The sequence below is a fragment of the Aptenodytes forsteri genome, unplaced genomic scaffold (genome assembly GCF_000699145.1).
Source record: "Aptenodytes forsteri isolate BGI_AS27 unplaced genomic scaffold, ASM69914v1 Scaffold870, whole genome shotgun sequence".
NCBI lineage: Eukaryota > Metazoa > Chordata > Aves > Sphenisciformes > Spheniscidae > Aptenodytes > Aptenodytes forsteri.
In genome coordinates, this window is record NW_008795708.1 from 598,362 (window position 1) to 624,812 (window position 26,451).

General features: G+C 38.7%; 1 protein-coding gene across 1 annotated transcript; it reads left to right on the forward strand.

Annotated features, from left to right (window-relative positions):
- The first annotated feature begins 1,322 nt into the window (after window positions 1-1,322).
- On the forward strand, window positions 1,323-24,785 carry ACAD9 (acyl-CoA dehydrogenase family member 9). Its single transcript, XM_019473135.1, has 17 exons — window positions 1,323-1,414; window positions 3,838-3,939; window positions 7,189-7,295; window positions 8,708-8,808; window positions 10,602-10,680; window positions 11,684-11,858; window positions 12,452-12,525; window positions 13,999-14,074; window positions 14,784-14,854; window positions 15,219-15,338; window positions 16,194-16,322; window positions 18,952-19,031; window positions 19,592-19,718; window positions 21,645-21,722; window positions 22,557-22,685; window positions 23,770-23,842; window positions 24,521-24,785. Exons 2-17 carry the CDS (start codon window positions 3,918-3,920, stop codon window positions 24,619-24,621), a joined length of 1,542 nt encoding a protein of 513 aa, XP_019328680.1. The 5' UTR covers window positions 1,323-1,414; window positions 3,838-3,917; the 3' UTR covers window positions 24,622-24,785.
- Window positions 24,786-26,451: the final 1,666 nt, after the last annotated feature.

Genomic DNA, 26,451 nt, shown 5'->3' on the forward strand with positions numbered 1-26,451 from the left:
GCCTCGCAGCTGAGGCCCGGTTAAACAAGCGGGCCTGTTCCCAGCTGTGCAGGCAGGCGGCGCGGTGTACTCCCCAGTGCTCGAGAACAGCCGGCCTCCGGAGGAGCACTTTAAACCTCCGTCGCCTGTTCTTGCAAGCCTAGCGAATTCCCTACAGAAACACCCGTGTCTGTTTACGTTGGGCTCTGGGCATCGAACAACTGCATTCCACAAGACTTATGTCAGTGTATCTTCGTTTATTTCGGGGAACGAGACCATGTGAGCTTTTGCTTACAGTATTTTATAGGAAGGATTGAAGTTCTTGTGTCTTGAGATGCCAGGGGACAAAGAAGTTAGAAATTTGAGATCTAGCACTGTATTAAAACAGTACTCGTTAATCCCAGGCTTGGTGTATGCATCTGTCAGAGATTACAGGGTTAAATAAGTTGAAAGAAGGAATAACTTAAATCCACTGAAATAAGTTGAACAATAAAGTCCCCCAAAACAGACCTTGTCGAGTAAAGTGACAGTTAGCAGTCAGACGCCATCACGTTAAACCCCTGCTCATGTATGCCTTTTTTTTTTCCTCTCAAATTTCAGTACAAGAGTTTTCTGAAAAACTGTAGCATTTACTAGACCCTGAATTTTTGGAGCTGACCTGATTCTTCAGACTATCACGAATGGTTTTGTTTGGGCAGAGGTAGGCTCTTCTGTTTAATAGGGACAGGTGATAAAAATCAGAAGCATGCTTCTCATGTAGTCTTGCACTTCTTGTGTTAGCTGTTTGGATTTTTTTTATTTATTCAAGCCTGTCAGGTCATACTGCTTCCAGTTTATGACCAAAATACCAGGGTGATGATAAGGAGCAGTGTGGAACTCACTAACCTTTGTACTCGTGACATTAAACAGGTGCTGTGTGTTTCCAAGGGACAGCGCTTATGGACTGAGCTTTGAAAACATTACAACACTAAATTGATTCCGATACAAATGAAAATTAACTTTTTTTTTTTTTAATCCCAAAATGGGGTTACACTGACAAAATTCATGGTTGATGGAGGATTTTTGCTTCCTCATAGTTCTTAAAATCTCTTCATTTCTCCCTAATGTTTCTGTTTTTCAGGTAATAACCTTCTGATTTGGTTTTGGTACGTAGCAAAGTTGAGTCCTGTGGATTTCATCAGATGAGGCTGTTTCTGTTCCTGAACATTTTCCACATTTCTTAATTTTCCCAGTTTTTTAGAGTCTGGTATTTGAAAGGCATACGTTCTTGAATTTTTATTTCAATTGCATGATTCATGCTTTTAAAAAAAAAAAAAAAAGAAAATTTGCTTCTTATTGTAGGAAGAAGTTTTCCCTTATCCAGAAATTAGCAATGAAGAACTAGAGGAGATCAACCAGTTTGTAGGACCTGTAGAAAAATTCTTCAGTGAAGAAGGTATGTTTCTTATTCATGCAAGTGATTTAGTGATTACAAAGTGATTTAACTATAGCAGTTTAATAAGATTATTATACTTGAAATATTTACGTTATCTTATGCATTTATTGCCAGTAATATAGTGCTGCTGATTCTATAGGCATGTTCATTTATGGCTTTTTTTATGTGTGGAGTATTTGGTTGCTGATGAGAAGAAATAAATCTTCAAAACAGAAAAAAATAAATAGCAAAAAACAGGAAGTAAAGGAATTCTGGGATAGAGGTAGTATTTGAAATTGTTTTTAGCTCGGTTGAATAATGCTATTTACCACTTCATATATTGTGAATTTTTTCTGAAACTTTTTAGCTGTCCTACTGTACTAGAACTGGGTTTAGCAAATTCAGCAGAGATATTAATGAATGATGACTCTTCGAGAAGCTACGAAAAATGAAAAGCATTTATGTTTTTTCAGCATTAGAGTGGTGATTCTATTTGGGAAAAGTCATATGAGCCATACGCATTCCAGATAGGGTTGCAGAGAGTTTCTTCTGTTACTGGTGCAATAGATAAGCCAATTGTAGAACAACCGTAGAAAATTGGTTTTTACAGACAGCAGTTTCTGAGACAGTTGAACAGTATCGTCTCAGATTTTCCGTTGACAAAGATGCTAGGTCTAGATTGCCAAACACTGCAGGAGTTTGAAGAAGCTCGTGATTATCACAGATAACAATTTATGAGGTCCAGGTAATGTTAACGATAAGATTGTAACGTTGCTCACTGACAGTAAATTAAGAATTTATGTAGATTGCATTTGTTAATTCTTTGCTCTGTTGGGGAACATCACTTACTGAGTAAAGGAATAGTTACATAATTATTGAGGAGGAATAAAAATGTCAAATTATAGAGTCTTAACCGAAGGTGGAAACTGCTCGTCTTTGTTTGAATTCACAGCTATTTCTGTTTAGTTATTCAGGGTAATTTATGGGTGTGGTAAAAATAGGTTAGGAGAGCAGTCTTAAACAGTTAGAAACTCGATATGATTGGCACTGGGTAAGGAAATTCATCTCAGCAGAGTCGTTAGGAAGCGTGACGGTGTCCAGACACCACAGATAGGTCTGTATGGGCATAATGGAGGAAGAGGTAAAAAAACACCTTTCTCTCTCCAGAACCGCTGATGGCATACCACAGATACATATCTCATACCGTGTACCTAAAAAATTAGTGTGGGGAACAAAAAGTCTTTTTTAAAATGAGTTTTCTTTCTGAATAACTTCTCCTAGAAGAGCATCAGAATGTTTAGTTGCCTCCCCCTATTATATTTCATACAGAAGTTACAGTGTCATTTAAGTTTCTTTAGAAAAGTGCTATTGCTTTTGCAGAGCTATTTCTTTTTGTGTACTTTTTGGAAAGATGGCTTGTGTTCCTTTTGCTGCAGCTTACAGCCTTCCTGAGCTGCTTAATACAATTCTTGTTTATTTTCACTGTCACAGTACAGAACAGCTCTTGTAATCCCCCAAGAATTTGAATAACTCATAAGAACAAGATTTTTGTAATTAACTCATTTATGTACTTTTTTTTTCCTTTCCTTTTTAATCAGGACCTAGACATAGTTCAGAGAGAAAATCCTGGAAATACTTTGCTTATTCCAGTCATGGAATCTGCTAACATGCACAGGCACAATCTGTACACATAGAAATGTTTGAGAAAATGAAATAAAACCCAGATTTTTTCCACTTCTAAGTCCTTTTCCTGTATATGTCGTGGCTTTACAGCCATAAATCAGTATTCTTGGGACCCTCCAGTTGGTTCTGTATTTTGACTTTGATGGTGTAATAAGGTGGGCTGCTTAAGTGGAGTATTGTTCTCCAGAAACAGAACTGGGACTTCCCGCTGCAATGTTTAGGACTTACCTGTCTGATCGTCATCAAAAGGCTAGAAAATTATCATTTGTCACTTCGCAGGGAGGAGAAGTGATTGGGGTGGCAGGCTGCGGCACACAGCCCCCAGCCAACCCAGTGCATTATCAGTCTTAAGAGAAGCCGGTTCAGGGTTTGAGACTTTCCCAGCCCCAGGGGGAGGAAGGCAAGCGGGACAGTCAGTAAGATCAGGCTGAAGCCAGAAAGAGTGATTCTTGTGAAGATAGGGACGAGAAGTCTGTCTGTATCTGGTGCAACAAGCACCATGTCTTTTCTAAAGATGCTTCAGGAGACTAGAGGAAGGTTACAGCAGAGAGGGATGTGATGCTCCAGCAGCCCCTTTTCTGTAAATTACTTCAGTTCTTCAGGTCGTCTTGGGCTCCCAGACTGATAGGTTGGAGATCATGCTGCTGCTAACTCATAGCACGCAGTGACCTCGGCTCTGATTGGAGAACGCTGCAGTCTCAGAGATTTTTTTCTGCCCTAAGAAACACAGTTTTAAATTAGAAAACCTTCTGTATTTGTAGTGGACTCTAAGAAGATTGATCAAGATGCAAAAATCCCACCTGAAACTTTAAAAGGACTGAAGGACCTGGGTCTCTTTGGCATGCAGATTCCAGAGGAATATGGTGAGTAAATGACCACAAAAGGATAACCCAGTAGTCCATATTAAGTAATGCATTTTTGGGTCTTACAAAATGTGTCGGTACTCTCCTACATGTAGTCCTTTGACTTGGATGTCGAAATTAGGAGCTGAGGCTTCCTCCCTAGTTAATAAAGAGATGCATGCGTCAAGAGTGTCTGTTGGCGATGTAGGGAGCTCTGCATGCTCTTACCTTGGGCGCCTAAGTTAGATTACTAATTTTAGATGGTGTAAATTCCTCTTGGCATAGCATTTTCCTTTTTGTTCTTTTTTTGGATGCAGTAGAGTAGCTTGACGTTCTGCGGGACTTGCAGTTCTTGCTGATGGTTCCTAAAATTGTACTGGGTCCAAACTACAGTGTCTCATGGAACTGATCTATCAAAGCTGTCACCTGTTGTTGGCAGATAGGAATGTGTTTGACCTTACAGAAGTGTAAAAGTATAATGTCTATTTATTAAAAGTATAGCTTTTGTATAAAATCTTTCCCATGCAATACTGAACAAGTTTATGTCTTAAAGGACATTATAGTGCTAATTGAGATCAGAGACATCAGTTCCTCAGTGGATTAACCCTTAAACTTGCAAAGGAATTGTCAAGAAAATGTTAATCTTATGCATAAAATAAAAATTGGGGTTGAAACTAATATTTTACATGAAATTTATAAAGAAATGAGATCATCTCATCGTCTATTTTGTATTATAAAAGAAGGATACTTCAAAGAGAACAGCTCAGAGGAAGACGAAACTGTGTTTGACCATCTGCAGAAGGTAGTTTCAGGGGGGAAGATACCTAATTTTTGAAGAGAATAGTGTGAAACAATATATTTTTTTCAGTGATTACAATAATAGTATGTAAAGCTGGAGACACACCTCCGTATTCACTTGGTGTTAAAGTAATACCCTATTTTTTGTAGCGTTTTTTGTTACAACTTTATTGTATTAGGTAACATAAGTAGTGTTGCTGTGCTGCACTGATTCCAATTCTTTAAATAAAGTGTTTCTGTACTAATTCATTAAAGTATATTGGACAACTTGCATGTACTGTAACATGATGTGATCTCTGTTGATTAATTAATTGTTAATTAATGCTTTTGAAATGCATTAGAAATGGTATTAAATGTTTTTCACGGGTATTCAGAACTAGGCAGGGTGATGTGAGAGTAAGATAGGAAAGAGGTTTGCAAGCTCTTTCAAGTTTTTCTCTTCAGGGCAGTGTCTGGGGAGGAAAAAGATCTGGACAGAGCACCTTGACCCAGATGGGGAGAGGGAGGTATTTGGGAGTTAAGAAATGTATTGGAAGAAGACGGGGGTTAGTGTCCACTGAAAGGAGGTGTTGGAAGCAGAGAACAAAGGACAGAACTCAGAGCAGAGCATTAGGAAGCAGCATGACACTGGAAGTGTAACTTACTGTTGATTCACTAGAAATAAGTTTCCCACTCTGTTAATTTTTTTAGAGAGTCTGAAAGGCAATGCATTTGACTTAGAAATCATACTTTAATTTAATAAAATGTTGTTGTTGTTTTGCTCTTGTATTGTCTCGAAGTTTGTGAAATAATACTCTCTCAGCTTCTAGTTTGCAAAAGGTTGCAGTCCATTCAGCATACTTGGTAGAAAATCATAGTCCTGTCGTCTTGTAAACGTGTACGCTGGATAAAATCCTAAAGATGGAAAGCAATCGCCTTCCTATAAGCAAGCTACTTGTTTCTGCACCATAAATAATATGCCTCTAATGAGGTTATTTCCCATTTTCTGTCGTTTAAAACTGCTGTATTTTTGTTGGTGGTGCTTGTCATACTTTAAAACTCTTCAGTCACACGTATTCAGCGCTTCGTTCATTGCATGGTATTTTTCATAATGGTTTGTAATAGCAGCATGTTTGCCAGAAGCATTAAAATGCAGAACATTAATGGGAAAAATGAAGCTCATGTAAATCATGGAATAATGGCGCTCTTTAACATTGGCATCACTGGAGTTACTGTGCACGTCATCAGTAGTCTCCAAGCTGAACCCGGCGCCTCTTAGAAAGGGGAAAAGATGTAAGACCGTGTATAGATAGGAGTGGGAGTTTTAATTCATGTAAGTGTGCTCTGAAGGAAAAGGGTGTAAGAGGCAGTGATGTGAATTAATGGTATTGGGGAGACTTGTTCTTGCATTTATTCAGTATACATAAAATAGTAGGACTATTGAGACATCTGCTGAAATAAGGTGTTCATTATCCCAACTTACACCACTGTCCCAAGTAGAAAATAATTAACCTGGACAAAAGATTATCTTGATTAGATAAAGTTGTTGATTCAGCAGTAATATATAAAATACTCTTAAATTACAGGGAGCGGGACTTCTAGTCCTGACGACATAAAATTCTTGAACATTAGACTCATACCGATGCAGCTTTGATTTATCCAACTTCTGTTCTTTTCAAGCTCCTTACAAATAGTCTCTGTATTTGCAGCAGTGGATCACAAAATTCCTCCAAAAAGGATGTGCTGGTGTCAAGCTTGTTTCTTGATACATTTTTTGATTAAAGACATTTTTGACGTTTGTATTTTATCCTTCTTTAGTACCAGTTTGGAAGTCTGCTTGGGAACTATTTTGTGTCAGTTTTGTCGTCTGGGTTATTTTCTGCCCCGTTTGCAGTGAAGCTCGGGACAGCCTGGCTGTCTTTGTGTATCGGTACCAGCCCAGCCCTGTCCCAAGACTTGTCCAGCGCTGTTCCCTCGGCTGCTTGGTCTGCAGCTGGTCAGCTGTAAAGCTGTATACGGGTTAATTGTCTGGCTTTGTAAGGTAGCATGGAAACGTCACCAAAAAAACTCATTTTATCCTGTGAGCACAGAAATTCAAACTAGAGCAGTTTTTATACCAAATCTTTCACCGTTTTCACATACAGAGTGTTTTGAACAAGCTCATTTTCTACCATTTGATGGATTATGCTGTATGTGCTAGGCATGCATGCATGCTTGAACACCCCCCCACCCCCCTGTTTTCTGAATAGAACTACATTCAGCACAACTCAGGCTTATTAAAAAAGTTACTGTTTTCAAAATGTGTTCTTCTGGCACAGCGGCAGCAACGTGGTACTTATTTGTGGGCATATTGTATCTATCCAGTCTGTACTAAGACGCTCTCCAGTTAACAGTGTTAACATTCTTGGTGTTTCTCTACTTGAAAGGGATTTTTTGTGGGAAGGGGCAAGTTGTAAGGTATCTACTTAGAATAAAACGTAGTATTTGTTCCAGGTGGTCTTGGTCTGTCAAATACCATGTATGCACGTTTGGGAGAAATCACTTCTTTAGATGGATCTATCGCGGTTACTCTGGCAGCTCACCAAGCAATTGGGCTTAAGGTAATGCTTTTCTTTTACGTCAAGTAGTTCTACACAACTTGCATAGAAAAGGTGAGGTGTAGTTTGTTTAAATGTGGAGCGTGGGTGTAACAAACAGGAATTACCAGTGAAGCATAAATCAGGTGGAACATTCTGACGTCAGGTTGGTGGTTCGTGTTCCCAGCACCCTCTGCCAGTGACTGTCGTGCAGCATAAAGACTGTGTGAAGCAGACAAGAAAATTATTAGTCCAGGAAACACTGAGATAATAATTCTTAGAAAAAATACCTTAAATGATCGCAAGGTTTTTAAATTGAGCAACCTTGATAGAAGTAGCTAGAATAAAGATTGAGATAAATAAAGTGTCGGGGGGGCTAAAATTACGGGGAGGTGGGACAGCCATGCAGAGAACTCGGAAGGATGCAACTTTTTCTAGCTGAATGAGGCTGCGTATTGGGGGAGCTTAGAGAAGAAAACTGACCCAGGATCAATGTGCTATAGCAAGCATGTGAATTTTAAACTCGTTTTCTGTGTAATACAGCCTTAGGTAATCTATCTTTTAGTGCATTTTATGGTGGATGGATGGTAGTAGTCTGAAGCTTGAAATAGGAGTGAGTTCATTATAGTAAGAAGAAATTCTTCAAGGAATTGAGCAGACAGTGCTAATTAAAAATATGTATTTATTCTTCACCTTACTTAAAATTTCGCCATCTGTGGGACGGGGATAGTGAGCTTAGCTGATTTGTAAAGCGGTCTAATGAGAAGTGTAGGGTAAGACACAACTACTGTCACTCTCCTGCTGTGGCCAGTTTGGGTCGGTTGGGGTTAATCCTAATTTTCTTGAGGAACTATCTTAGCTATTTAACCATTGATTATTTAGCTTTATCGTGTACTTTTGTATTTTGTTTGTCCTTCATAAGAAACCTGCTGTAAAAAAATAAATGCAACAGAGAGAATTAAAATAAGTGCACTCTCACAAAAAGTTGTTGAATGCCTATGTAATGAAATAATTTGGAACCTAAGTAAATCATGTGTTCTGTTCTTTGATTAGGAGCTTTGAAAATCACTGCTTTTTGGGTTATTAAAATAAAGTTATAGTGATAGTAATGAAGGTATGACAAATTATAGAGGAAGGACTATCTCAGTGCCTTTCAGAGCAACAATTAAGTCTTCACTTAAGCACAAATACTACCCTAGAAGGCATTGTTAGTGTCTTAACAATAAGCCATTTCCTGTGGGCATTCGAACAACTGTGTGACAATAACTGCCATATTTTAATGTCTGATAAATAGTAATGTCTATTGTTTATTAAACTGTCTCTTGTTATGCCATAGAATTTGCAAATTAAGCTTCCTGAACTTGGCAAAGCTCGTCAGCTTCATTTGTTTTTACCCAGGTTGATGCTGAAAAGTTTTCTGTTAATTCTTTATTTAGGGAATCCTCATTGCTGGCACTGATGAACAGAAAGCAAAGTACCTGCCTAGACTGGCATCTGGGGAGCACCTTGCAGCTTTTTGTCTCACTGAACCTGGAAGGTACTGTTTTAGTAATCATAAAAGCTTCAGAAAGCACCAAAACACCAAAATGATGTTTTTATTATTTGCATCTTCATCACAGTGATTGTTTGGTTAATATATTAAATCTTTATTATTTGGTGCCTATGGCTTCAGTATATAGGTCAATTTTTTATTTCTTTTTTTAAAAAAAGGTACGCTTCAAATCATGTAACTCATCTTTCCTCAAGGTGCTGCTTATGGCAGTTTCCATGAAATCACTAACCGTCGTCGTTCCCATCCCAGGAATTCATCCACTTAATTGCTGGCATTACTGAGTATGAATTGAAAGGATACTTTGCGCTACGTTAGAAATGCTGTGCTGTGACTGTTCTAGGATGCTTTCAGTTCTTTCGCAAAATTACAAAAGCCTGTATTGAAGGAGCTACCAAAAATAATGGGAAGAAATTTTGATCTTTCCTTAGAGTTTAGAAAAGGCATCTTTGTAGCAGCAACTTCATTTCAAAGATAAAGTTATATTTATTATGTTTATTCATTGACTGTTGCTGATGTTGCAAATTCTGTACCTCTGTGGAAGAGGTACAATTTTCTTAAAAACGTATAGGCCGATGGTTTACTACATGATTGTTAAGGAAACCAATTGAAGCACTGAGACCAGTTGAATGTTTGAAGTTGAATCTTGTTTGTCCATACAAAACTAGTTTGAAACTGTCTTTTCTGAATTCTTGTCTGCTAGAGTGACTTGCAATGAGCATTTGATTTACTTGCTAATTTTCACATCGCTGTGATGTAGATACCTCCCAACCATCAGTGACGGTTTTTATTCAAGAGTCCTAAGCCAGTTTTTGACCCTCTAAAAGCTATCCCACTTGCAGGTAAAATTTAAACTAGCACAGGTATTTTAACAAAGGGATCCATGGAAGGGACTTGGAAGTAAAATACAGGAAAAAGCCAAGGGCTAACAGTGTTCTGAAATTCTTTTAACATCTTTATTTAGCCCAGTATTATTTAAAAAGATAGCTAGTCTTAGTAACTTTAACGTCAGTCTTGTTAGAGACCTTAGCTCTAGTGCACAGAAGCAATCGTTTTTAGAACTGAATTTCGGAAATCTAACGCTGTTAAAATACCAGCTGAGATCTGGCTGTTCCAAGAACTTAACGGTCTTCAGCTGAAAGCCCAAAGTGAGCCGTTGTGGCATTTTCATTTGTGGAAGAGGAAACGTTTTTCAAGGGGGCGATGATGTGCTTCTTGTGACATGATGTAATAGGGGGGCGATTCATGAGCTTTCAGTCACGGAACGTAAGCTTCTGATTGCTTTGTTGTAATTCACCAGCTGGTTTTGCTCCTGTAGAAAGTATTTGATGTGCCCAAGTGCTCATTGATAGAGACTGTCACATACTTATTTTTCATTTCTGTTGAGCCTTTTTCACTTAGGATATAAAACCAGGGTATGAATTTTTGAGGAACAACTTGGACATTTTAAACTCGATTATGTATGTTTGCATAGCTCACTGTGTAGCTCAAAAAAGTTGCTCACGTGGCATTCTGAGCATTCTGGTCAGGCCATGAGATTGGTAACATACATGTTAACCAGCAGAAATGTCCCCTCGGGTAACTTAAGTAGAAGTGGATTTCTTTAGAGCAGTTGAATCTAGTAAGTTTCTGTGTTAGTTAAGAATTAAAATTTATGTACTACTATTTAATACAACTGTGAACATTGCTTTTTAAAGGATGGGAAGAGGAAAAAATAATTTGGTTTTGTTTTTTAAAGCATGTTTATTTCTTTAAACATTAATAACTTGTTTGGCTTTTAGTGGAAGTGATGCTGCGTCCATCCAGACAAGAGCTACCCTCAGTGAAGATGGGAAATACTTCTTACTAAATGGCTCCAAGGTACCCACTCACAGACTGGAAGTATGGCAGGTTTTTGTTACAAGTTTATAGAAAGCATCTTTGTCTTTTGCAGCGTTGCAGTCAGTCAGTTTTGCTAAGTAAAAGGCTAGCTTGGCAGAATTCTGCATCAGAATTCTGAGGTTTCCAAGCTAGTGAAGAATGACCATGTCAAAAAGACAACCCATGTTGTTTTAGGGCCAAAGAGAATAGAAAAGCACACTCTTCGGGGAATAACCTTCACTAAACTCTTGGTAAGAAAGATAGGAAAAGCCACTCTGAAGCCCCTTCTCTGTATCGCCAGCTCAGGGTGTTCAGCTTCAGGGAGGGTTAGTTAGTTAGCCCCCTCTGTGACAGCGTAGGCAGAACGAAACCTAAACCCATGTTTTCCCCTCTCTTCATGCCAGATTTTGTAGGTATTTTTGAAAGAAAACTTGACAGTGAATGGGAAATTGGGCTGCTTGGAACATTTCTGCTGAAAGAAACAATGGCAGAATACAATCTTGAAGAAATGCGGGAGATGTACTGGATTCAGCAATATTTGATACGTTGCAGGCTTGATCTGTAGTTGATACATTTGTCCCTGACGTGAAGAGACCCAACCCGTGGAAGAGGCCATACGTGTGTGGCCCGATTCAGAGAACTTCTCGTCAGAGTTGAAATTATTTTGGGCAAAGTGGGTCTACATTCTGTATTACCCTCGTATCCCTCACATGCCATAAGTAGCAGGATATACAAGGTTTTGTGAAAATGCAGCATGGGTTTTAATTAATTCGAATCTATATTACAATCTATTTTTATAGTTGCTCTAAACTTACCATTATGTGGTCAACTTTCCTTGGAAACATGTTCACAAGAGGCAAAACTAGTAGCAGAACACTGATTAGAATTTTAAGGGAAGAAGCGGCAATTTTTCATTCCTCTGTTCTTTGCTGGTCTATTATGAACAGTGCTCACAAACTCAGAACAAATCTATTTCTTACACACGTTCCCTCTCTCAAAACAGGTTTGGATATCAAACGGTGGCCTTGCTAATATTTTCACAGTATTTGCTAGGACGGAGGTTGTTGATAAAGATGGACAACTAAAAGACAAAATTACTGCTTTCATCGTAGAGCGGGATTTTGGTGGAGTCACCCATGGGAAACCTGAGGATAAGTTAGGCATTCGAGGATCCAATAGTAAGAATCACTTAAAATTGTTAACAGAAATTGTTTTAATGTTTTAACGTTTTAATTTGTTTAGATGATCTGAATTCAGAGGCAAATCAATGTTTCTTCACCTAGCTTTTCCTGTGAGTCCTTCCTAATGCAGGGTCTGAAATAAGAAGTCCATATTGTATAATTCTTTTCTGCACATGAGAAGCTTCCCTAACTAGGCAGTGAAAGAAATTACTCGGAAGATTCAGTAACCAAGCAGCTTTAATCTAGAAATAAGTTTTCACAGGCTCTTCTTGAGCTTACTGATGATTATAGTTTTTCACCATCTGTCATTTGGACTTGACTGCTGTATCAGTTCCTCAAAATAGAGATAAAACTATAGTTCTCTGTTTGTACAATGTACGTTAATTATATTTTGAATATTTTACATCAATAATTGATGTTAACTACAGTCTTTTCCTAAATTCTGACTTCTTTGGCAAAGCATATGTAATTCTGTCATAAACAGTGCATTAGGAAAACCTTACTTTTTAGAAAGAGAGTCAATTATGTTCCTGAATGTCTTTTAAATATCTCTGCATAATAATTCAACAGCTATTAACTCTGTGTTTCAGCTTGTGAAGTACATTTTGAAAACACAAAAGTGCCTATAGAGAATGTCATCGGAGAAGTAGGAGGGGGATTTAAGGTAAGCGGTAAAAATAACTACTGATGATTTTTAAAAGCCTGAAGGAGACTTTTGTGGGGGTTTTTTCTGTACTGAAGTTTCCTTATTGGCAACATGAACATTGCCAAACTGAAGAACACCGGAGGACGGACTCCTCCGTTTACCTTAGGTGCTTTGTATTAATTGGTTTCACTGGCAGAGTACATGAGCGTGCCATAATCTCAGATTTATATGTATTTCTTCTCAGTACAGTTCTAGAGCTGGTTCCGCTATTTGTTTAGTTAAAAATGTTTTTCATGGTATGCTGTTGCCTTCAGAAAAGGGAGCAACTTTTTCAACAGAACTTCTGAATTGAATCGGGGAAACGTCTCTGCTGTTTTCTACAGCCAGAATTGTGGACTGTGTGGAAAGGGAGAGAAAGAAATGGAGTATAACAGGAAATGGTTCGAGGAAAGTCCAGATCCTATCCAAGGTCCCATGGTTGCCAGATGGTTTTCCGGGGTTAGATTATTGCACAAAAAAGTAAAGGGAGGAGTGCATTGAAAGGCTGCCTCTGGCACTGGCTTCTCTGCATTGCATCAGAGGAGTGTGATGCCAATAACGATAAATGCTGGTCGCTTTGCTGTTGTAACCTTTCTCCGAGAGTCTGACGTGTGGATTTGCAAAACTGTTAATGATCCTGCTCAGTTCTCTTACTCCTTCTGTAGCAGGCAAGTCCAGACCTAAATGCTTAAATGAAACCATTTTCTTTAATGCAGTAAACATATCAAAAGATGATTTTTATGGTTTCTTCTTCAGATAATTATCACAAATTAAAATGTAGGAACAATGACTTCTTGCTACATTTCTTAACAGTCTTTGAACCGAGTCACCCAAGTGTCTCTTGTTAAGAAACAATAATACTAGATTTCAGAATCTGTTTTTGTATGTTATTGATCTGTACTTCATTTCTACACCTTTCATTCTTACTCCCTTTTCCTGTATGTTGCTGAAAGGTATCTGAAGCAGGAAAGCATCCATCGCAGGTCAGCTGCAGAGAAGATTTTTATATTTGGCTGTTGTGTACACACAGTGAACAATATTCCCTTTTTCTTCTTCTTCTGTTTGATAAACTTCAGCAGTGCTGTCTAGTTTGAATGTTGTTTGTCTAGTTGCAGATAAATACATTTTTTTCTACATTTTACCTTCATGTAGTTTGAATAGAGGATTACTTCCAGGTCACTGGATCATCGGTATCTGAAAACTATATCAAATATGAAACTGGATGTAGTAGGTTGCCTTAAAAGCCTAGTTCTGAAGAATTATTGCTGGGATGCTGAATGCTGTACTGACGAGTATGAGGGCAGGTGTCACAAGATAGGAGGTGTATTCCAGTGATGAATAAATCCAGGAAAGCACTAAACCATGAAGCAAGATAGCAGTAACCATCGTGGCCTAAGGAGAAGTTTTGTGGCGGTAGTATTTGTGCCTAAAAACCATTCATTTTCTTCACAGGTTGCCATGAATATCCTAAACAGTGGAAGATTTAGCATGGGCAGTGCATCTGCTGGAATGATTAAAAAATTGATAGGTGGGTGAATTAGGTGTTCTGGATTGCTGGATGCCATGCAAAAAAACCCCTGATCTGCATAAGGTGTATAATGCAGTTAATTCGAAATAGTAACACGAGTCTTGATCATAACAACATCGCTGTATTGTCAGTCATAACATGCTTTGACTTCTTTAAAACACTAAAATAATTTTTATTTAAAATTTTTATTAAAAGCCTGTAAAACACTGAATTTTTTTCAGCTCATGTAGTGGAAAGTTATTGCCTCTGTTCAATTTTTCTGAGGTAAAATATTCTTACTGAGAGAATAACCTATACACTATTGCTTTTAGAAGGTACAACCTCCCTTAAAACTTCCGACTTGAATAACTGGCTCAAGACTTACACACAGTAATAGGTAATAAAATTGGTTTTTATCAAGTTACCCAAAATGGTAACAGAAATCCCTCTAAAGTAATCACTTAGCACTAAAATGTGCCTTCCCTAAGGGTACAGGTTCACACCTCAGATTCTTGTGTCTTTGGCACACTGCTCCCAGACTCCATCCTCAGCGCCCTCATTTTGAGGGTGTTTTTCACAAGCTGCTGCTTCTGACGCAGCCAGGGGTTTACTCTGTGCAGGTTGCAGTGTCAGAACCAGTCAATAGAAAGACGCTGTCAGTGGGAACAGTCTGTCACGGTTACGGTTCTGCTGTTTTGAGATGGATTTTTTTTTTTTTTTTTTTTTAAAGAAATGACAGCAGAGTATGCTTGTACCAGGAAACAATTCAATAAGAAACTGAGCGAATTTGGATTAATTCAGGTAATACAAAATGAAAAACCTAAGTCTCTGTGCTTTGTATTGACTAAGTGCAAGGACATGGGTTATGTGGGGGTTCTTTTGGCTGTACTGGTTTGAAGAAATTGCTAGAGGTATTAAATCTGTGTAAGCGTAGTGCAGACTTCTGTACACTGATCTTTTAAATGTCTAGAATGAGAAATGTAATGAATTAATATTTTTTTTTTTTTAGATTTTTCATTATTGTTTTGCAGTAGTACTTTTTATTAATTAGTATTTGATAATATGTTAAATGTACGAAAATGCAGTTGTGGTCTTAAGTTTCAGGCTTGATTGTGGGATTTTGCATCTGAATTGCTGTATGATTCCTCGCATTCCTGTTTGACAGGAGAAGTTTTGTTTTATGGCTGTGAAAGCGTATGTAATGGAGAGTATGGCTTACCTCACTGCAGGAATGATGGACAGGCCAGGGTTTCCAGACTGCTCCGTGGAGGCAGCCATGGTCAAGGTAATTAATTTTATTGAAAGACTTGGCTACAGCTTTAAGCTAATGAAGACTAACACCTCTCCTGTTTTTCAGTCTACATTCCAGATGGCTGAGAGGCTCAGGTATTACATTTAGACATGCGATACAAAAACCTCAGCTAGATGGAAAAATTTAGACATTGCTGTTTTCTCTTTATTTCCCATGTGCTGTTGATGCCCTCAGATTCAGGCTTTTGTCACCATACGAAATAAAAACTGCATACAACAGGTTTGGAATACCATGGTCCTCTTGAATTCTGTTTTTATGTGGCCTCACATGGTAGCAAGAGTAAAAAGACACTGGGTTATAGTCCCAGCTGCAGGCCTGGCTAAGGCGCTTCTGTCCTGGCTGTAACTCAGAATTGGTTGCAAACTACGCACTGAGACAGTCAGGCCCCCTCTACTGGAGTGTCGCTATGTGAGGCATGTCTGCAGCGCAGGGCTGGGGGAGAACTCACAGATTTTCAGATTTTCAGCCCCCGTTGATGGTCCCCTGCGGTGTGGTCAGTTCAAAAGAACTCGTGTTCCGGTGAATCTGGGCAGAGGTGAAGGGCTCCAGCCAACCAGCTATGGCTGTTCTTTCAGTTTGTGGCTGTTGCTCTCCCAGGAATATTTCCTTATAGAGACGGTTTGCAAGGAAACCATTTAAGTTTGACCAAAGTATACACTCTGAGCCATAAGGGTACTATTTCAGGCAAGCTTTAAACAGGACTATTGTAACAGCAGTACAAAATATTGCAGCAATGTCACCTAGATACAGTAACGGAGCAATGTATTCTGTATTTACTGTGTGGTGTTCACTGTGTAGTACGGTGATTAAAATACTGTTCAACGGCAGGTGTTCAGTTCTGAAGGTGCATGGGCTTGCGTAAGCGAAGCACTGCAAATTCTTGGAGGCCTTGGCTATATGAAAGATTACCCCTATGAACGCTATCTCAGAGACTGTAGGATACTTCTGATCTTTGAGGCAAGTATGAATATACTCTTTTTACTGTAAACTGAAATGCACACTCTCACATTCCGTAAACCCGAGCTGAAACCCAGTTATTCCGTTGAGTAGGCCTTCATTCAGTTAGTTGCAAAGTCTGTGATAGAGTAAGACTGAAGAACTAACCTTGTTTTCTTTGGAGATACCAATAGTACTTTCCTGTAATAAAATAAGATATGATGGCTTTTATAGACTAACCACAAAGTGTGCGTTACAGTAGGAACTGGCACCAGCTTTGCCTCTGGAAAGAACAAACTGGCAATATATATACATGGTAGTATATATACTGATATATATGCGCACACACACACACACACACTGGTAGTGTACATACAGTTTCTTAAGTATTCGGAAACTTTCTGGATGTTTTTAACAAAATACGCAGCTGTTTTAAATACACTGTCATGAGAAGAAACAGTCCCAGTTCATGGCTTGGGTTTGTTGTTGTTTTGAACAGACTAAAGGATTCTAAATTAGCATAAAAGCCTAAAACTATTTTAGTTGACAAAAGTAACTCATCAGTTTATGTTCAGTAAATCGTTGTAATTGCATATGCTGGCTCATGATGAAGTCGGAGCGCTATGTCTGCCTAAGCGGGAGCCTTATGAGAATGAAGTTGGCCATCTTGCTTTGTATCAAGCATATTTTGAAACCTTTTTGCTGCTTTTATTCTCATGTATCTGTACTAGTGTAAGTGATGGGATTTGGTAAGAGCTATGGGCAAAATTTTGATTGTTAAACAGATTTCTCTAATAGGATTTTCTGGGTTTTTTGTGGCTAAGCTGCTCTGTTGGTGCCTAGACTTGAGTAACCTTTCCTCTTGTGTGCTTTTCACAAATGAAGTAGGGAAGCTCACAAAAGATTAATTTAGAAGTTTAATTAACTTATTGATGTGTATTTATTTAAAAAAAAAAAACGTTGGCTGTGAAATTTATTCTGTTTCCAAGCTGGATTATCAGTGACCATTCATCTGTACATCCGAGTCAGACTTCCAGACTTGGTTTTTCTTGATGGACCATTTAGAAATGATCATTTACGTCCTGGTGTCAGGACAGCAAAGATCTCAACCGCAAATTAATGCAAGCAAGAATTTTCAAACTGCAGTTCAGTGCATAGCAGTCACCTAGCTGCTCTTGCAAAGACGCGTGTGTTTACCTTGTGTAAGTAGGAAGAGTCAATTCCAGTATTGATTAAAGAGCAAAACCAGCCAACCTGTAAGGTCATCCTCCTGCATCCTGTGGGGTTTGATGTTTATGAATCTGACAGGCATTCTGAATAGTAAAATCCAAAGCAGATGTAAGGAGCACTTTCTAGACTGATTGAAGCAGAGCAGACCTTTCACATTGGGCGGGTTTTAGAAAGTCTTGTTTAAAAACCCCCAAACACCACACCACTGGAATTCCTGTAATTCAGCTCATTTTTCTCACTGATCCCAACGGTTACTCTTCTGCTAAAACAAGGAGGTTGCGCTTACCTTCTTGTTTATCTTAGCCTGTTTATGAGGGACCTGCCGGCAGATCAGATGGATGCAGTTTGCTGCAGCCAAGGAGCTAAAGACTATTCCTTGTTGTCCGGGATCTGTTTCTGTTCTGTGCTGTGCATGTCCCCCCCAAAACTTCCTGCTCAGTCTTCATGACGGATGCATACCTTTTCTTTGAACTGTAGCCTCTTCGTCCCTTGGCCTGTCGCTGGGTCGTTACAGTTTTGACACTGATCTAATACTCAGGGCACTTTTCATCTGTGAGCAGCCTTCTATGTCTTGATCTTTGTTCTTCAGCCATCTATATTAAAACAATCAATCATATCATGGATTCCCAGACATCAAATTGTACGGTATCATCTTAATTTGTCGGTCTGCATTTGCTTTCCAAACAGGCACATCGAGCGGTTTTACCACTGTGTAAATGTTCCTTCGCTGCAACAATGCAGAACTTACTTCTTTACTCAAAATGCATTTAGTCTGGTTTCTGTTCCGTTGTGATACGTGTTCTGTCATGTTTAATAATGAGAGGCTCAACTGCTTCACAGCCAAATGAAATCAGGATTTGTAATTGAGATAAAGGAAAAGATAGCAAACATTTATGGATGGATGAAGAGTAATCTTTTAATACTAGAACAATAGAAAGGGAAGACTGGCAAAACAGACCTGCTTGGAAAACGTCCATTAATATTGCAGACTTTATAGTTAGCTAAAGAACCTGTCTTCAAAATTATACATATGCTTCAAAAAAAAATTAATTGAGTGTTTAGTCTTCGTTGCTTGCTTCCAGTATCCCTGACCCTCTGCAGCCTACGTCCTCGACCTCCCCAGCTCCTGTTACCGCTTCAGGCAAACTCACCTGGGCGTGCGGCTTCTGGCACACGTGTGCTTTCCTTACGAGCGGTGGTCATCTTTTGTCTTACAGAGAGCTCTCAGAAAAATTTTATCTCACGAGTCCAAATGCATTTTAGAACATTTCAAGGAAAAGCACAGCACATAAGTTACATAAACAGTAAAAGCAGTTTTAGGGGAAAAAAAAGTATAGAAAATAGTAGCACAGCGTTTTTTGAAATACTAAAAATACTTTGTACTTGATAGTGACTTCACTTTATATTATGTTTTTTACAGGGAACAAATGAAATTCTGCGAATGTATATTGCTTTGACGGGTATGCAATACGCAGGCAAAATCTTAACTGACAAAATTAAGTATGTTCTTATTTATTGCTCATAGTTTTTAATAAACTAAATGGAATCTGATAACTGTTTAACTATAGATAAGAGGGGAAAACATAGGAAAAAAAATGTGGCATTTCTGAATGTATCCTCTGGTCTAAAAGGCAGTTCAGTGTTATAGGGGGTCTTTTGGTTTGGTTTGGTTTTAATTGGATGTTTTATATATTTAGGAATCTTGGACTTTATCTTACCTTATAATTCCACTTGTGTAAAATTCTTTCTTAAAAAGACAAGTAATTATATAACTTAAGACTTTATAACAAAGTTTTATTGGTAAGACAGCTGTATCGTACATACTGAGTGCATATACTGCTCTCTGGAATTTATTGTATTTTTGAGAGGAACTGAGTATGAACCATGTTGTAATGCCAGACTTGGTAGTAAAATGGATCAAAAGACTTGATGATTCATAGACAAACTGCAGGTGTTTTGGTAAAGCATTTACAGTTTCAACTGGTTATCTGAACCTCCTGAAACTTCCCTGGCAAACCAGGAAATGGCCTTTAACAGCTGTTCTTTACCCAACATTTTAGAGAAATCAAGAAAGGAAATGTGGGAGTGGCACTGGGGGAGTTTCTAAGCAAATTACGGGACACGATGGGCAGAAAAGTGGATTATGGGCTCGTTGGCGATCGTGGAGTGGTGCATCCCAGCCTGCAGGTAAGGGGAGGGGGGACACGGTGCTCTTTGATCAGCTCCAGACACTGGTCCTTCATATTTGATTCCCTTCGCTGCTTGTCAGAACTTTGTATCCTGTTTAAGCAAAACAAAGCGTGTGCTTCGGAACAGTGAGATTCACAAATTTAAGCAGATGTTTATACCATTTCAGGTATACTGGGTAAGGACTTGGTTAGAGGTATTATATGGGTGCACATCAAGGTAAAATGAAGACTGCTCTAAGTCTGTCTTTGTACCAAATCCAGGTTTATATCCGTTTTAGTAATTTATATAAATTGAGCCTTCACAGTGTTGAAGTCTCTGTTTGTAATGGTCTGTTGCTGCCCTTCATAATAAGCTCCGTTACAAAACACAGTTTTTTCCTGTTTTATGGTAATGTGGTTTTAGGTAAGAATTTCTGTGAACTATAAATACCTACTTGCTTAATCACTTAGTAAATGAATTTTTATGACCAGTGTTCTGGTAATAGAAACAAGGTAAGGTATGGTTTTCCTGCGATGTTTTGTCAGTGATTTGAAAAACTGTAACAAAATGATTTTTACTGGTCTGTCAGTCTACCTGTCCTCCAGGTCAGCTATTTCAGGCACACGGGTAAGAGGATTTGCTAATACTGTTCCGTTCACAAAAGGAAGCTTAACAACACGGCACCTCCTGCGGGTAGATACGCTGTGTTCTGCAGTGCCAGCAGAGAACGTGGGTGGAATTCTGACCTAGCTGACAGGCTAGATTCACGTTCCCTCTAAATAGCTTCAAACCCACTTACTTGCATTCATGGTACAAGAATCAGCATCGTGAATTAGTTGCGTTTATGAATTAATAAAAGCCAAACACGACACTGGAAATTTTCTTCCTACTTAATACTAGAATTTGAGACTATTGGTGAATTCACACAGTTGTGCCAGATAATCTTGATTTTCAGGGGTTTCATAACCTGCAGCACTTAGAATAAGAATTGGGTTTGCTGTGCAGAACTAAACGTTGCATAAGAATTTTTCAAACTATTGCTTGCATAAGCATAAAGACTATACTGAAAAGTTACCAAAAGTAAAATTTAGAGAATTTTAATGCATATTTTATTGAGAAAGAATACTGCCTATCTGGCTTTCAGCAGCAAACCAGATGCACGTTAAAAAAAAGTGCTTGTCAAGAGAAAAATCTAGTATTAGCTGGGCTTCAGGGTACCAGGGCTGCATCTAAATAGTGATTTTCCCCTCAGAAAAGAATCAACATTTTCTAATCCCATTCCTTGCAGGTAAATAGGCAAACTTTCCCTCCTTTTTAGCGAGAAGAAGATGTAAAATGGTGAAAGATCATCTTAAAAGGGAATTCTGGTCAGTGACTAGAAGTTGATAATAAACACTGTATTTAGTAGAAAATCAAACTGCCATTTTTCTAGGAGAGGAAAGTTCGTTCTTGTGGTGGGGCACGCGTCTTGGGGCTACGTCATTACTTTCTTCAATAGAATTGCCTGTTGATGGTTCGACTTAGTACATTGTTCCTTCATTTTGATCACTCAGAATTGATTCCAGACCTCTCAACAGTCTTCTGCTGAACTTCAGTCTTGGCTAATTAAAAAAAGGAAAACTAGTTTTGTGCTGTAGCTGAGAATTCTAATTTGTGCCTTGGCTACTAAACCCATCAGAAATCCTGGCCTCCTGCAGCCAGACCGCAGAGGCCCAGGGCTGTGCGGGCAGAGCAACTTCGTTCTCATGAGGAAGTTAGTTAGCGTCGCCCAGGATTTTGGTTTATTGGCTGGGCAGCACAGGAGTAGCTCCTACTTCCCCATAGGTGCTTCCCTATAGTATGCTGCTTGTTTAGCTACGTGTCCTGTGTTAAGGGGGCGGGGGGGTGCTTGTTTTTCCCTTAGAAGACTACTCAAATTGTTGTGTTTTCTGTTTTATTTTATAGGAAAGTGGCAAGAAACTTGAAGAAAACATTTATTATTTTGGAACTACAGTGAAAGGCCTGCTAAGTAGATTTGGCAAGGTAACTTATTTTTTCTGTTATCTTCGTTATCGAATAGTTTATCCTCAACCAAACTGGTGTGGCTAGAATCTAGAGTGGAGTGTGTGTATGGCAAGAGCCAGGACTTCCTTTACACAACACGTTTCCATTGAATATGAGACAATAGACTGAAATTCTGTACTCTGATGTAATGGACAGCTTTTGTTCAAAAAAAACCCAAAACACCAAAACCCAAAGCCAAAACCCAGCGATCTTGGTGAATTAGTTGTTTTCTTCTACCTCCATAAGCACAAATCCCGCCTGCTCCAGTGACTATTTTAAGAACTTGCTGTGAGCAGTCACCGGAACCCATTGCCCTGTTCCCAAACGAAGAGCTGTACCAGCAGGTTTGGAAGTGACGCTATTCGTCCGTATTGTACAGCAAAGGGATCTGTAATTACGCCATGCAAAGCGGTGCAGTTAAAATAAATAGGAGAGACTGAACCTAGAATACCCTGGATTTTCAATTTTGTGACAGTTACTCTGATGTGTTCTGAGAACACTTATCAGACTAGGCCCTGCCACATTCTACCTAAGACATCTTTTGAACAGGCTTAATATATTGTACTTTAATTTCAGTGATTTGGGCATTTACTGATGTGATTCCAAGATGCAGCAATTTTACTGTTGGGTGCAGCCAGACAGACTGTTAAAAGGCGGAACATAGTTAATCTGAAACTTTCTGACTTCGGGTAGAAATTCTATGTAACAGCTTACCTGTCTATGCTAAATAAGTATGAGCCTAAATACCAAGTATGAAAAAAAAAGTGTAAATTTATGAACTACAAGCTAATAAGCGTTTTTTTACTCTTCTAGACAATAGTGGATGAGCAGTTGGTTCTGAAGAAAGTGGCAGATACAGTTATTAATTTATACGCAATGACAGCAGCTATTTCCAGAGCTAGCCGGTCTATCAGTATCGGTCTAAGAAACCATGACCATGAAGTAAGTGTACTTTGATATCAGTCATACCCATTGAACGTCTGCGCTCCTTGGATCATGTAGCTCAACAATCAGTATTTATTACCATTCTGCCTCACTACGTGTTTTGTAATAAAGAGGCACTACGCAGCCTCAGACTTCCCTTGAAATGTTACAGCCTGTGTACGTTTTACAAGGCTCTAACCAGATGCTTTTGTCTCGACGAGCCGACTTTTCCCCTCGACTCTGAAGTGTGCACGAGCGTGATGCTGTCCTGAAAGAGTGCTGTAAACCAGCAGGCACTGCAGGCTAATGTCTCAGACTTTGCAAAACCTCAATGACAAATAGCTTTCATTACACTGAAAAGGACGCTCTACAGTTGTTAAGAATTTATATCTATCACAGCAAACTCTCCCATAAAACTGACAGCGCACCAGGATGTTTCTAAGAGCGCAGTAACCGCACCAGTTGCCTCTCAGGTGCTCTGAACATATGAGTTGCATGCTGTCAAAGTATTTAAAATATTTTAACACAGACGTACACATTTATGAATGAATTACAAATTTGCGGGTTCTCTTAAACCCGCTAATACCATGCAGTTCTTCCAAAACTCCTTCCATAAAATCATTAGTAAATAGTAACATATGACAACAACAGTATTTTGTCAATAAATTTATTGACAGTAAAGTGGTCATTTGACACACAGGTGGTTGTGTAGTAGCTCATTTAAAGTTTCATGGTAATGGTTATGCTACATGACAAGTAAATTTGCTACTGTTAAGTGTTAGACAAATCCAAACTGATTAACCTTTGTCTTCACTGGCCTTGAGACTTCAGATTTTGTGTGTGTAAGGCCCTTCTGGATTTATTACCAAAAATGTCTCCTCATCAGTTTTGAGTGAAGGGGTCATCCCAACTCTGACAATCGGTAGCTGTGGAGAAAAAATACCAACTAAGCTTGCAACATACACGACAAGCTTGCAGGGCTCCATTATCAAGAGACAAAACTAGACTTTCAGAAATTTAAACTACTCTATTTTTACTACATTGTTTTGTTTATGAAATTCATTTACTAGTTTTTTTTAACTGAGTTTTACTATTTTCTCAGGTGCTTCTTACAAATATCTTCTGCACAGAAGCATATTTCAAGAATAATTATGCCATGGCTCAATTACAAAAATGTAAGTTCTGTAAAATAAAAGGATTTTTATACTCATGGCTTTCACAGACTCCAAACAAAAGTAGGTGGTTTTGATGTGACCAACAGAATAGTTTTGCTCGGCTTTTAATAAGGATGAGGAACAGAACTGGTACCAGCTGAATATAGAGTCTCTTCATTTAATAGATAAACCAAACCACACCGATTCTTCTTGTCCAACTGTGGGGAGGAACATGAAATCTGCCAGTAGCAAATACTCCTGTAGAGAAAATATTAGATAACCAAATAGGTCAAATACCGAATTGTTAAGTACTGACTAATTGGGCGTTTGGTCTGTGAAACTCGGTCTGCAATAATCAATCTTTCTAGAAGGTAATGTTAAATTATTTCCTGGCACTGAAGTTTAGACACTTGCATTTGTATTGGGAGGAACATGAAATCTGCCAGTAGCAAATACTCCTGTAGAGAAAATATTAGATAACCAAATAGGTCAAATACCGAATTGTTAAGTACTGACTAATTGGGCGTTTGGTCTGTGAAACTCGGTCTGCAATAATCAATCTTTCTAGAAGGTAATGTTAAATTATTTCCTGGCACTGAAGTTTAGACACTTGCATTTGTATTCTAAAATCCTTTTTGAAAGAAGTTTAGAAAAGCTATTTACGGTACTTCAGTTAACTTTCCTTCTGTTTCTCCACAGATGCAGATGAAAATCTGGATGACTACGTTAAAAAAGCTGCAAAGCAGGTACTGGAAAAGAGAGCCTATATCTGTTCTCATCCGCTGGACAGGACATTCTAATTACTTCACTGACAGCAAATACTGATGAATGTAAAACAGCGACTAATTTTCTGCAGTTCAAGTATTTGACACCTTAAAAATAACTATTTCAGGAGTTTACCAAATGTAACTAGCTGTAACTGTGTAAAATAAAACTTGTAAACACAACTTCATATAAAAAGGATAAATGAAGAATTTCATTTAAATCTCAAGTTACCTTATTAGACATATGTCTGTCTGTTTGCCTTGGAGCTAAAGACAGACAGTTGAGGTTCGGACAGCGAGCTGTGTTTTCCCAGGGAAGGGATTGGGTGTTTTGGTGAGGGTCTTTCAGCTTAAATAAGCTACTTACCTTTAGAGAAGCACTGAAAGACTTGCAGAATCAGAACAATGCAGTTTGCAAGGGACCTCCGGAGGTTGTCTTGTCCAACGCACTGCGGACAGCAGCGCCAACGACAATCATCACTGCCTTGTCCAGGCGAGTTTTGAGTATCTCTAAGGACGGGGGTTTCACTGTCTCTCTGAGCTCCCATTTGAAAGTTTTTCCTTTTATTTAATCGGAATTTCTCCACGCTCTGTTCTTGGCCTTGGTCTTAAGCCTTACACTGCTGGCCCCTTTGCTTTGTTTCGGTTTTTTTTACAAACAATAAATAGGGGAGTTTATGTAAATATAAGCTGTCATCTCTCTCAAAAAAACCTCACGAGACAGTAGAGTTTTCATGAGCATTGTTCAGACTTGATGACAGTTTACACATTTCCCCCCCCTCCTTGCTAGCCCCCAAACATAATTTAGCTACCTCTTAATTATCCCTGCAAGGTCAGTTTTATCCAGTAACACATTTCAGCAGTGTCCCCATACTTGCCTTTGGGAATTATTTGCTGGCCAGATTTCATGAGGAGGGCAATTATGTTGGGTCACAGGTATACATTAGCAATTAATCTGTTGTTCATGGAGTGCTTTCTGTTTACCAAGTTACCTGTATCCAGGATAACTTCGCTCTAGCGTATCGTTCTGGAGAGGGTGTTCCTGGTGTGTGAGGATGGTGGCGCGTCCTCCTCTTGCAGATTGTTCTCGCTCACGAACAAAGGAATGTTCATAGCAAAGTAACCTGGAATGACAAAGGACTCCTAGATCAAGCTGTATCTCTTTATCTGCAAATTCCTAATAAATAAGTGTTGCAACTGTTCAATTAAAGATGTTTACTAAACACCACTGAACGTGTAAAATAATTCACTGTAATTAATAGCCAATGAGCTCACCACTTGCATCAATTACTGTGACTATGTACTTCATTCTTGTTGCTCAACAACTCTTAGGAGAAGTGTGATTTGAACAAGGAATTTTGATAATCAGGTGCTGTACCATTTAAAGATTGGTGTGGGCTCTGGCAAAATTTGCTAACAAGCTTAGTAGTTCTGAATCAGCTAACACGGACCATAATTTTGTTAGCTAACACCCTGCTTCCTTAGATGCAGCTCTGCCTCGCCTTTGGAAGATAAGAGGCCAGCTATGAAATGACAAATCTAGTGTTTAACCTAGTAAAATATCAGGTTCAACACAGGAGCTCATGAATCATCATTTCACAAGTTGACACTCAAAAGGCTAAAGTCTGACCTTGTTAAGCATGATTTCTATCTCCTGTGGGATGCTGAAAGATTACATTTCTGCAAGAACTGAATAATTAAATGAAGCGAAGCAGCATCTTGGACTATGTGATGGCATGACAGCAAAATAAAGGTCAGAACTCATCTCATCTCCCACAATGAAGAACAAAACACCAATTAAACCACTTTACACTGTTCCATATGTAATTGAGATAGTAACTACAAGTTTCCTGTTAATGAGACTTG